We start from the raw sequence: 13,544 nt of genomic DNA, 5'->3' as shown, positions 1-13,544 counted from the left end.
CTGTGTTATTGTTTATAAAACAAAACAAAACAAAACAAAAACTCTTCCTTACAATTGATTGAGCCTAGATCTTTCAAATTCTTATTTTTTTTAGGTTCATTAAAAATACACATGTATCCTGAAGTTTTCCAAGACATGAAATGAAACTAACCTATAAAAATTACCTAGTTCATTTTAGCTAGATCATGGTTGTCTTCTAAAGTAATGTGCACTACAGCATTCCAGAAATAATTTAACGAGGGGTGCCTGGGTGGCTCAGTCAAGTAAGCATTTGACTCCTTCAGGTTGTAATGCCAGGGTTGTGGGATTGAGCCCCGCGAGGGGCTCTGTGCTCAGATTCTTTACCTCTGCCTGTCCTCCTCGCCCCCGCACCCCCCCCCCGCCAGCTTATGTTTCCCTCTTCTTCTTGAATAGATAAATTAATCTTAAAAAAAAGAAAGAATTTAATGAAAGTAAGCTTTTTGTTTTGTGTGACTTCGTGTTGTCATGGAGATAGTTTTAGTGTACTAGCACCTTAATGGGCTGCAAGTAACATATATTGTGGATTATTGCAATGTTCAGAAGAGCAGTTATAATTTTATTTCTTTTCCCTCCACTCAAAGAAAGATATTGAAAAACAAGTGAGAATCACATTAGAATCTTTTCACTCTGTTTTGACCTATTAAAGATGAATAAATAAAAACTGTAACTTTATTAATGATTAACAAAATGATGTTTGATGTCCTCACTGGTGGTAGAGAGATTTTTCTCTCTGGCAACATCATGGATGGCCTTGCCTGTTATAAATATACATTATGGTACCAGATTAAGTCCTGCTGATTGACCTATCTAACTATGGTAAGCAGTAAGTATTTAAATAAACATACCCACCCTTTTTGTGTATAAATAAAGTTACACATCAGTTACACAACTTGGTAAAATATTAAGAACTACTGAATTATATATCTTAATAAGATGGATTTCATGATATATAAATTATATATTTTAAATGTTGGTATAAAAAATGAGGGCATCTGATGGATATTATCATAACCAAATGACTAGACTCGGTATCACTAATGAGGAGGGACACAGACCTGCTCTACTTCCTGGTGGGATGAAATGAGAACCATGGTACAGCACATACAAAGTTTTTTTGGTCAGAAAGAAAACATTATCCAGTCAAGAGAGGATAATCAGAATATTTCAGACAACTAGCCTTGACTCTTAAAAATAATGTCAATGTCAGGAAGGACCATACAAGACTGGGAGATTGTCCTGGTTTAAATGAAAATAAATTCAATACGTAATCTTAGTTTGGAATTTGGCATTTACTGGGACTCTTCAGCATGGATTGCAAACTAGAGAATACTCTTACACTGATGTTAAATTTGATGGTGGTGATGATACGATTATGGTGTTATAGAATAATGTTCTTGTTCTTAGCATATACAGGCTGAATATTTAGGGATAAATTTGTACATGCACATTTTAAGAAAATAAATTTTAAATAGAAGAAAGAAATGAATATGGCAAAATAGTAATTGCTGAACCGGGTGAAGGGTACATATATGTTTATTTTACTAGTCTTTCAATTCTTTGAATTTAGAAAAATGTGAAGTAAAATGTTGAGGTAGAGGAAAAATAAATCGTTAATGAGAAATTTCAGGTGAACCTGAAAATGACAAAGGATAAAAATAGTGCACTCCATATTTGACTTTCCACATATTAAGGCATTTACTGATTGATTTATCATACTAAAGTATTCATAGTTTGTGCATGGTGGTCGTATCTAAAACAGTGGGAGGTAGAAAGCAGCCAGAGTTTTCCTTATCCTCTCATTTTGCATTGTTCCCTAGGGTACAGCAATACCTTTTGTTTCCATACCCAACTGCAAACTTTCCACTTCTGTAAGAATTTTCATGTGTCCAACAGGAGAATTTATTTATGTCAATTTTATAAGTGTTGCTTATGGTTTACTTAGGAGAGCATCTGAAATAAAATATTTCTCCCTTGTGGTCCCTGGGTAGCTCAGTCAGTTAAGCCTCTGCCCTTGGCTTGGGTCATGATCCTGGAGTCCCGGGATAGAGTCCCACATCAGGCTTTCTGCTCAGCAGGGAGTCTGCTTCTCCCTCTATCATGCTCTCTCTTTCTCTCATGCTTTCTCTGTCTCAAATAAATGAATAAAATCTTTTAAAAAAATTTCTTCCATAGAATCCAGGAGAATATTCACAGCTTCCAGAAAAGGCTTTTATTTAAAACAGCTCCTTTTAAGAATTTATATAATTTAACATTATTAGAACAGCTAGAAGTATTAAAATGCATGCTGTTTAATGAGATAATTGATAAAAAATATTTCTTTTTTTTGTTTATTCATAATCACATGTATCATAATATATGTGACTCTATCCAAACTTGGTAACTTTGAGCATATGTGCAGCAAGCCAGATCTGGAAGCTAACCATTCATTCTTATGCAGTGGCCAAGAGCATAGCTTTGCTTCAGGTATATTGAACGTGAATTTGGGCTCTCTATTTCTTTTTTTTTAAAGTATTTTATTTATTTATTTGAGAGAGAGACAGTGAGAGAGAGCATGAGCAAGGAGAAGGTCAGAGAAGAAGCAGACTCCCCGTGGAGCTGGGAGCCCGATGCGGGACTCGATCCCGGGAATCCAGGATCATGACCTGAGCCGAAGGCAGTCATCCAACCAACTGAGCCATCCAGGTGTCCCTGGGCTATTTCTTAATAGTGTGACTTTAAACAATTGTTGACTTTTTCTGGACCTTGCTCTTGTAACTAAAGTCTGAGAAAATTAATAATATGTATCCTCAAAGGGGCGCCTGGGTGGCTCAGTGGTTTGGGCTGCTGCCTTCGGCTCGGGTCATGATCTCAGGGTCCTGGGATCGAGCCCCGCATCGGGCTCCCTGCTCCGCAGGAAGCCTGCTTCCCTCCCTCTCTCTCTCTCTCTCTCTCTCTCTCTCTGCCTGCCTCTCTGCCTACTTATGATCTCTGTCTGTCAAATAAATAAATAAAATCTTTAAAAGAAATATGTATCCTCAAAGACTGTTGAGAAGATTTATGGAAATGAAATAATGCATTTTAAAAGCCTAGCACAGTAGTTGCCACAAATAGTTCAAGCCCATTTCTGTCACCACCAACATCTGCATCATATCGACTCTGTTGCCAGGAATGTCCATCCTGATTTTTGCTCATTGGAACTCTTCCAAATCACCTATGCGTGATGATTGCTATTTAAATCTCCAAATGGAACCAAAATCCATAATGTCAGAGTTACTTCACTGTTACTGTACAATGTTATAGTCATTTTACTGTTACTGTAGTTTTGAGTATTTTTAGAGTAAATTCTCTACCACTAATGGTTTCTGGCTATGTAGATTGGTATAGAGAATCCATAAATAATACCATTATTCTCTGATAAGGTACCCTATTTTCCCAGAGATACTTTTCTTAAAGTGTAGAGTATTAATATTATTGAATGTAAGTCCTGTTTCTGTTTTAATATTTCTTAAAGATTTTATTTATTTATTTGACAGACAAAGATCACAAGTAGGCAGAGAGGCAGGCAGAGAGGAGGAAGCAGGCTCCCCGCCAAGCAGAGAGCCCGATGCGGGGCTCTATCCTTGGACCCTGGGACCATGACCTGAGCTGAAGGCAGAGGCTTTAGCCCACTGAGCCACCCAGGCACCCCTGTTTTAATATATTTTTACTCATAATGATATTAATGTATAAAGTGTCCATATTCTTATGATGTGCAATTTGTATAATTTCTGTATCATGTGCCCCATAGAAGAATGTAGTCAAATGATTTTGTATACATTGGTTATTCTTTATTCTGAGGAGTATCTGAAATCAATGTTATCATCTGCAACACACTAGTTTTATAAGAAGAAAAATTACAATATTTATTCCCATTTCATTGAATTTTACTTCACCCTCATTTTCTTTAGTTCTGTACCATTTTATAATTATTTCAAATGATACTGCTTCTTTAAGCAGTATCATTCATTTAGTTCACTTGATTGTTGTCTTGGGTAGGGTTTGTCCACAAGCTGACTTTTAGATGAGGATTCATGGATATGTGGTTTATTAAGGAAGAACTGCCAGGAATAAACAAGGTAGGGGAAGCAGAACATGGAATCAGTCATCCCAAATAAAATGAAATTTAAGTCAGAGTCCCAACCTCAGCTTGATCCCATGGGATCCTCTAGAGATAAAGTTACACCGCAGAGTTTTGTCCTATTTGAAACAAACAAACCAGCCTTTCAAATTCCTGAACCATATAGGTGCTGACTATGGCATTACTGAGGCGACCATAAACTCCCAAGGCAATTGAAGCTCTCAGCAGTTCTAGCAATCCAACATTGGTTCTTGAAGGTTACAGTTACCCAACTATACCCACCCAGAGGATGGGAGCTGACCACAAAGAAATTACTTCCTCAGGGATAAGGACATAAGGGCAGAGTAGCCACAGCACTTGCTAGAGTAGTCATTTTTTTCCTTTCTGTTTTTTCTTTTCCTGCAGTCACTGTTAAAGCAGAAAGCATTTTGGGCTCTAAGGTAACAATGATAATGGTATCTTTGGATAACCTATGTTATTTAATCTGAAAAATATTAGTTAAAGTTGGGCAGTTAATGGAATTTTGATTGATCACTACGTGTAGCATAAATACATAATATATAGAAGTAATGATTCATGCTATCAAGGAATTTTAAATTTCATTTTTAAAAAGGACATCCTATAGAAAAAAACAATTATGGAAATACAGTTTAACCCTGACTAGGGCAATCTGATACATGTGTTTAGGATGATGGAATGGAATGATTAGGGTTGGTCAAACAAGACAATGTTGAATATGTATAGTTTGCAATATTTTAATGCACATCAGTAGGTAAAGAGAAAAATGTAATGCATTCCTTATGAGAAACTATGCAGAACTGAGGGGAAAATCAATTTTTTACATGTAACATATGTTTATTTTAATGTCCCTGACAGCTCATTATATTTCAGCTATAGGTTTTTTTTCTTAGTCTCATCCTATCCTGTATTTATTTGTATCAACTTGGATTATAACCCAGATTTCATCATTTCATCTTTTCAGTGACCATACACTACATAGAAGGGCTAATATGATACATAGCAGATGCAAGAGTGAAATTATCTTGATAGTTGCTATAATACAGAAATTAAACCGATAATCCAGTATTATAGTGGTATAGATCTAAAATATAGTACTTCTGTTAACAGATTAGTTGGGGGTGTCTGATTGACTCCATTGGTAGAACTCCTGACTCATTAATCTCGGGCTTGTGAGTTCTGGCGCCATGTTGGGCGTGGAACCTACTCTAAAAAAATTGGGCAAGGACAGAGTTGTTGCATAAATTGGACAGGCCCAATATAATCTTAAGAGTGTTTTGTGAGTCTTATTAACAAGAAAGTTCACAATGCTTTTATAAAATAGTTTAATAGTGTGTCCATTGTGGAAGAGATTAATACTCTAGTGGTTGAATAACTTTGGTAGTGTTGCTTTCAGTTCTCAGATACCTCTAAAGGACAAACACAAAATAAAATATCATCTGAAGAAAGCAGATGGTATGTGAAATTTGTGGAGACCTTGTAGTTGAAAGAAATCTTGAATCCTCTAAATGTTTTCAATTTGAAGAAGAGAAAGACTAGAGAAAATACAATAACTGTTTTTAAGTATTTGAAGGTATATAATGGGGATCAGATCATAGATTTTGTTCTGTGTTGCCCTGAAACAGAAGGTCTGAAGTTAGAGCTCTCTGAATATGAAATGGGTTGGCCGTGAGGCGTGAGTGTCTCTTGGGTAGTGTCTCCCTAGTAGTGTCAGGAGGGCTAGATACTGTTTGTCAGGAATTCAATAAAAGAAGAAGGTGAGTAAATTAATTCTGAGGCTCCTTCAATTCTAAAACTTCCTGAATCTGTTTGTGAACCTTGTATAATTACAAGCAGAATTCTAGAGCACACTTGACAGTGAAGTTAACAATCTCCTTTAAAAGCTTTAAAAGTAAATAGTCTTAAACCATTAAAATAGTATAGTAGTTGGTTAAGAAAAACAAAACAGGTGGAAAGAAAAATGAATAATTCATGTCTTGATCATTTAAATCATCCAGGATATTTAAAAAATATTTCATTGTATTTACTGTATCTTACAATTTTATTTTATTGAAATGCAATGTCTTCACTTGTAGGTTTTTGCTTCCAGTTACTGCAACAGCAGAAAACTGTCTTCTTACCATTTATCCATATATGGCAACTCATCTTGATAAGCAAACAATTATCTTAAAGGATGGTAAGTTAGATATGACTATTGTCTCCTATTCTCACTGTATACATTCTTGTTATCCCAGGGCTGACACCTGGAAATAATATTACTTTAAAATTAACAGATAGGGGGCACCTGGGTGTTTCAGTTAAGTGTCTGCGGTCTGCTCAGCTCATGATACCAGGGTCCTGGCCTGGAGCCCTGTGTCGGGCTTCCTGCTCAGTGGGGAGCCTGCTTCTCCCTCTCCCTCTACAACTCCCCCTGCTTGCTCTCGCAAAGCATGCTTTCTCTGTCAAATAAGTAAAATATTTAAAAAAAATTAACAGCTATTTATTAAACTCCTGCCATTTCTAAGAGCTGTAGTTAGCCTTGAGAGCAGAATATGGCACTGTCTCTTAATTGCAAAAGTTGAAAATCTAGGGGGTGCCTGGGTGGCTCAGTGAGTTAAAGCCTCTGCGTTCAGCTCAGGTCATGATCTCGGGGTCCTGGGATCGAGCCCCACATCAGGCTCTGTGCTCAGCGGCGAGCCTGTTTCCTCCTCTCTCTCTGCCTGCCTCTCTGCCTACTTGTGATTTCTGTCCGTCAAATAAATAAATAAAATCTTTAGAAGAAAAAAAAAGTTGAAAATCTAGTGAAAGACACAAACACAAAGAAGATTGAAGTAAGAGCCCATTGTAATGTTGGAAGTGTGGGTGTGGTACAGAGGCTAATGCTGACTTTTGGTGCCTGGGGTAACTTTATAGAAGAGCTGACATCTCTGTAGTTTGACAAATGATCGTGAGCAGCATTATCTGGGCAAAGGGTAGTTTAGAGAAAGCATGGGGGTCTGATGGGCTGTACCTTTTATTCTGTAATAGTGGGAACAACAGGAAAGAAGCTACTGAGCTGAGAAATTTGAAATGCAAGGCACAGTGGCAAATGATTGATGGAGTAAATCTCAGAGGAGGAGAAAGGAATGAGGAGTGGGAAATCATTCTGTCTGCGTAGATTGTCAAGGCCTTGTTTCAGGGCTGAATTGGAGATCTTTTCCATGTTTGTAACCAGTTTTCCCCTGTTCTCCACTTGCTTCTTCAAATGTTTATCACTCTTATGAAATCTATTCAGTCCTGTTCTTCCTCAGTCTCAGGACGTGACCTTTTCTCTAATTTTCGGAAGAAATAAAGACCATCAGGCAGGAATACTCTGAATTTCCAAATACCAAGCATGCGTTCGAATCCATCATCTTTCCAGTCCAAGCTGGGAGTGACAGGACCTCCTCCTGATTTAGGCCATCCCTCCATCTGAATCCCTTCATCCAGTGACCTTGCCTTTCAAATCATGCCCCACTCTTAGCTGCTTTGGGGGCCTGTGCAGGATGATAACAAGGAAGAAAGAGATTATATCCTCTCATTGAATAGGCTCATTCTCAAAGAGAAAAAAGGTGAATCTAGGCCTTGTGCTCCTGATTTAAACTTTGCACATTTACCAGTAACATAAAACACTTGATTTCCCAGACAGGGGGAGAAAAAAAAGGAAAAGAAGCAAAAGCAAAGGAAGCTAAATAATTAGAGCACCATAGCTTTCTTTACTGGGAAGGACATGTTAGGGGTGAGGCAGAACATTCTTCCATTATACTACTATTACCCCACTACTGAGCAGCAGCTTATACTATGGACAGCCCCTCCCCCCACCAACCTCTCATCAGACTCTCCCTGGAACTCCACATCATCTTCTCACCTCTCTGACTGTTCCTTCCGAATTTTATACACATTTTATACACGTCCTCAAAATGTAAAAGATTTTCTGCCTGATCCTGATGTTATATTTTTATATTCTTCTAATGTACTAGGTGGGGGCAGATTTCAGATAATACAACATAATAGAAAGAGCAGTGGATGAAGTATCACAGAACCTGGGTGGAAATTCTATTTTGTGTTCTAATCTCACCATTTTGCCATTTGCTTTTATCATTAATTCTCAGATCCTCAAACATCTGTTATTTAACAAAATGTACATGGTAAGAGAATAATGGGTGCTAACAGTATCTATTTCAAAAGGCTTTTGTGAGAACTCATGGAGTAAAAACCTGAAAATTATTATTATTACTATTATCATTTTTGTATTATTGTTATCATATCTGCTATTATTATTGCTTGAACACTCTTATATTTTTCACAATGTCCTCCAAAAAATAATGAGGAGTTACTGTATAAAACATTGCTATTTCTTTAAGAGGAAAAATATGAATAGAATTTTAGTGCTGGTATGATGATTGAGTATGAAATCTGCAGATTAAAAACAATACATCAATTTCAGTAAATATTACTATAGAAAGATGTGAGTTTTAAATATTCTAATATATCTTTAGAAATATCTAGAGTAAAATTTATAATATATATATATATTTTTAAAGATTTTATTTATTCATTTGACAGAGAGATCACAAGTAGGCAGAGCAGCAGGCAGAGAGAGAAGGGGGGAAGCAGGCTCCCTGCTGAGCAGAGAGCCCGATGAGGGTCTCTGTCCCAGGACCCTGAGATCATGACCTGAGCTGAAGGCAGAGGCTTAACCCACTGAGGCACTCAGGTGCCCCTATAATATATATTTAATGCTTCCCAGGCTTAGGGTGCTCTGCTAAGTAAGCGCCTTGTGTTTGTTATTTCATTTAGTGCCCCCAACAACTGAGTGTAATACTCTTATTAATTTCACTTGACAGATTAAGAAACTGAGTCATAAAGAGTTTGAGCAGCTTGCTCCAGGGAATTCCAACCAAATTTTTAAGACCTTGGAGTCTACACACTTATCTCCTGTGCTCTAGAGTATGATATGTTCAGTAAAGGTGAAATCTTAAAGCACATTAACTATTTTAAAAAGTAAAGGAGTATGATTTACTTGTTCTAGCTAATACGCTGAATACAAACTTTTATATCAATCATTACTTTTAGTTGAATAGTACAGATGTGGGTTTCTACCCTATTAGAAAGTTTTTATTATTTGATGGTAAGTTGAAAAGATATTGCCTAATGCATCCACAATGAATCATTCTGTCATTGAATTTTCTAAGGCTCATTTTTATGAAGTCTATTGTGGTGTAGTATTGCAGAGATATGCACATTCTTTGGTAAATTCTGACTGAATTTGTATTGAAAAAATGGAAGGAACTTAGTATATGCGAGCTTACTTATCTGTGTTATTGCCTGTAAAGTAACCCTTAGAATAGATTCATGAACTCAGAACCTTAAGTATCATTTCGTGGATAAAAACATGTTTCAGAGAACTTGTATAGAATCCCCATAGTTTAATAGCTCAGGAATTGTAGTGCCAAGATTTCAAATCAGAAATTTCTAACTGCAAAGGCTATGCTTTTCTGACAGAATTACATTATGCGTATTTGTATATGCATATACATATACATATATGTGAATAGACAGAAAATAGATAGGTAGATACATAATCTGGCCTTAGTTCACATATACTATCTTTTCTTTATTTCCCTTTTATTTATTTATTTTATTATTATTATTTTTTATTATGTTCAGTTAGTATATAGTATATAGTACGTCATAACTTTTTGATGTAGTGTTCAATGATTCATTAGTTGTAAATAATACCCAGTGCTCATCACCACATGTGCCCTCCCCAATACCCATCATCACCTGGTTACCCTATCCCCCCCCCCCCCCCCCCCCCCGCACCCCCCAGTTTGTTTCCTGGGGCCCAGGGTCTTTCATGGTCCATCTCCCTCTCTGATTTCTCCCCCCTTCTGTTTTCCCTCCCTTCAGCTATTGTCCTCTGCGCTATTGCTGATGTTCCACATATGGGTGAAACCATATGATTGTCTTTCTCTGCTTGACTTATTTCACTTAACATAATACCCTCCATTTCCATCCATGTCGATGCAAATGATCGATATTCTTCCTTTCTGATGCCTGAGTAATATTCCATTCACTTATGCTGCCATTTCTTAACGTTGCCTTTAGTTTAGTTTGGTTGATTACCATAGTGGCAAATTCTAGTGTATATATAACAGTTCTAACTGGAATAGAGATTGAAAGCTGTGCAAAATGGTGTCAACTCAAAACCAAGCAGTGATTTCATTCCAGAAAATTAACTAGGGAGAAATTGTTCTTCTTATATTAAATTTTGAGTACCATGTGTAATCCAAAAATTTTAGTGTAGAAATATTTAAAATGGTTTACATATCTTTATTTATCCTGAAGTTGAGCATTGGTCATTCTCCAAAACCTTTGATATGCCATAGTAATGGCCTTGTTGAATAAAATTAATTCAGTTCAGAAAACCATATCAGCTTCTAACAGTCTTTTCCTTGACATCTTATTTTAAGTATAATGGACATTTATACTTAAATTTTTCTTTTACTCTGTGTGTGTGTGTATTTATTATATATAATATATGTTATACAGAAAATTATGAAATTAAGGTTCAGTAATTTGAGAGTGAATTCACAAATGCTTGTTGGCTTACTGTGTTCCAATGTATCATTAGTAGATAAAGATGACAGTTCTGTGAAGAATAGAGACAATGTTACGGTTCCCTCCCAAGAACCTGGTTTATCCTCTCCTGTTCCTACTAAATTTAATGATGCTGAGCCTGCAGAGAGAAGATTATTTATTGGTATGTAGCAAATGTATATCGTACCGAGCAAACCCAGTTCATAACATGATCTGTTTAGTATTATTGAAATGAAAACTAGGCTTTTTTAGGTAAGAAGAAATCCATGAAGAAAAACATGAATTTTTCATTAGTTTTAAGTGGGTCATCTCCTTGGGGAACTCTCTCCAATGATGTGGAACAGAGATTCTCTAATGTTTTCTGTTCACAGTATATTTAGTATCTCAGTACTTTTGACCCAGGTCAAAAGATGTACTGAGCAATTCCCTTTAATTAAATGTTTTGGTTGAAAAACCTGAGAGTAGTAATTCATGTGCTATCCAGCATATGCAGTAATGATATTTAACTAAAATGTTAAATATCCTGTCGAGCCCCTTTAAATTTGTTGTGACATCCCAGGTACCATCTGCCAGATTATGGGTTTGTCTGCCAATTATTTGGCTGGATCCAGTATTACCTATCTTAGAAAGAGATGAACACATAAATAGATAAAGATATGAATTTGGTAGTATCTTTTATAATTAACTATTCAAATATTCCTTTCTCTGGATATGGGTAATACTGAACATTTTCCTATTTATTGAATGGACCAACCAAATTAAATATTGTGAGGTTTTTAAATGACTGTGTACTTGTGCCATTATGTAGATATTTGTGAAAAAAAATATAAAAATCATTTTATATCCTCGAAAATTTCTCTGCTTTGAAATGCTTTGTTTTATTAAAGTGTTTCACTTGGATAAAAAGTCATTTTGAATATGAAACCAGTATTTTAAACCAATATTAAGTCTCCCTTCTAAGGTTTAATTCTGTCTATTAAGTAGAACTGAAGAATGGTCAAAATATTCTACATGTGTAGTTAGAAATGAAACATTCAATTTTGGGGAGTGCTTTCTCATACCATTATGGCAAGAAAAAAATTTGATGATTTTTTAAATTGAAATTCAACAATTTTTAAAGTGTTTCTGTTAGGTATCTGAAAATAAATCTATTTTCTTATTTTCAAGATACAGTAAATTGACTCAGAATTTCTTTGTGAACATAACATAATTTGTAAAATTTGCTTTATTTGTCTACATACAAATAGCAGTAGCCAACAGAATATTTTACTCTATGGTGATGTAACCCTTTTTTACAAACAAATATGAATTTTAGGAATTGAAATAATACATGAAAATTTGAAGTCAGGCAAAAGTAAAACGTCAAAGAAATACAATTACAGAGCTATGGAAGAGGAGGAGAAAAATGAGCAATGGTTTTCTCCTGAAGAAGGAACAAAGGCATATGTCTTCTTTGAGAAGGTTGTAAATGCTGCTCAGACCTGGTTCAGTCTCTTCGGCTGGCCTGAAGGACCCCATTCTCTTTCTATTCCAGAAACAATAAGAAGGTAATAGCTATGTGTTTCTCTAAAACTTGCTTTATATCATGTAATAAAATGTAGTCTACTCATTGGGGTGGTTTTAGGTGAAACATAATGTTAAATGATTTATTCTACACTGGTAAATTAGGAGGAGGTGACTAAGAAAAGCATAAGGACACAACTATAAATACTTTGGTATAGTTATATATTTCTTAAAATAAAGATTTATTTATTTATTTGAGAAAGGGGGAGTTTACGTGTGTGCGCAAGCGCACATGGGAGGAGGGGCAGAGGGAGAGGATCTCCAACAGACTGCCCTGAGCATGGAGCCACACTCGGGGCACCACTTGAAGCTCCAGGCCCGGCTCCACAGGGGTCGTGACCTGAGAACCCTGAGATCATGATCTGAGTGGAAACCAAGACTGATCCACAGATACTCCCCTGGTATAGGTATACTTTTTAAAATTTCTTCTAAACATCGTATGACTTGAGGTCAGTACTGAAAATCTCTGAACCTCGCTTTCCTCATCTGTCAAATGACAACGGGTAAACTGTGGGTGAGAAAAGCCATTTTAAATCTGAAAACTTTGGAAATTCCACATGTATATATAAAGGAACTATCAGCCCTCCATCTAGAGTATGGTCAGGTAGACAGTATATTTACTTCCCTCTTTCATGTACTCTTTATTACTCAGCGTTTATATTCGGGAGTGAGTTAGGTTATGCTAAATCTATAGTTTTCCTATAAGTTATCTTTTTTTAGTTTTTTAAATTAATGGGATAATATCCGCTTCATAGAATGAATATTTAATCTTCACCTATGCTGAGAAAAATGAATACAGCAGATATACTGAAAATTTACAGGCTTGATCATAAAATCATCTGACTCCAGGGAATTTTTTAGAGAAGTTATTCTGTTAACTTTTCAGTTTTCTGATTTGCTATTTGTTCTACTAAAAACTGTATGTATTTTGAGTAAATTTTAATGATTTATTTTCCTTTTAGGGGAGATCATTGATCATACATTTAAAATTCATTATCTGACAGTAGTAACTACTAGTATTATTGATATGTTCATAGTCTCTTTCTCATTTATAACTTTATTTAATTTTATTGTACATATACTTTTATGTCTCCTGTGATGAATAAATTTTGAAATCAATTTATCCATTTCTATGTTTCTAAACAATTTAATGTTCATTTTTTTTCTTTTTAATTCACTTCTTTAAACTTGTATGCTTAATTGTTTTCAGGTCTATACACTTATGTCTTTATTTCATGTTGGATGC

At 35.7% G+C, this 13,544-nt stretch overlaps 1 protein-coding gene across 1 annotated transcript in view; it reads left to right on the top strand.

Annotated features, from left to right (window-relative positions):
* CFAP47 (cilia and flagella associated protein 47) overlaps positions 1-13,544 on the top strand; it is a 531,154-nt gene that overhangs the window by 162,179 nt on the left and 355,431 nt on the right. Inside the window, exons 27-29 of the mRNA XM_059385274.1 lie at positions 6,211-6,311; positions 10,770-10,898; positions 12,051-12,282. Of these exons, the coding sequence (XP_059241257.1) occupies positions 6,211-6,311; positions 10,770-10,898; positions 12,051-12,282 (462 nt within the window). The remainder of the gene's footprint in view (positions 1-6,210; positions 6,312-10,769; positions 10,899-12,050; positions 12,283-13,544) is intronic.

Source organism: Mustela nigripes, chromosome X (genome assembly GCF_022355385.1).
Source record: "Mustela nigripes isolate SB6536 chromosome X, MUSNIG.SB6536, whole genome shotgun sequence".
NCBI classification, from domain to species: Eukaryota; Metazoa; Chordata; class Mammalia; order Carnivora; family Mustelidae; genus Mustela; species Mustela nigripes.
This window is presented reverse-complemented; position numbering and strand designations above follow the sequence as displayed.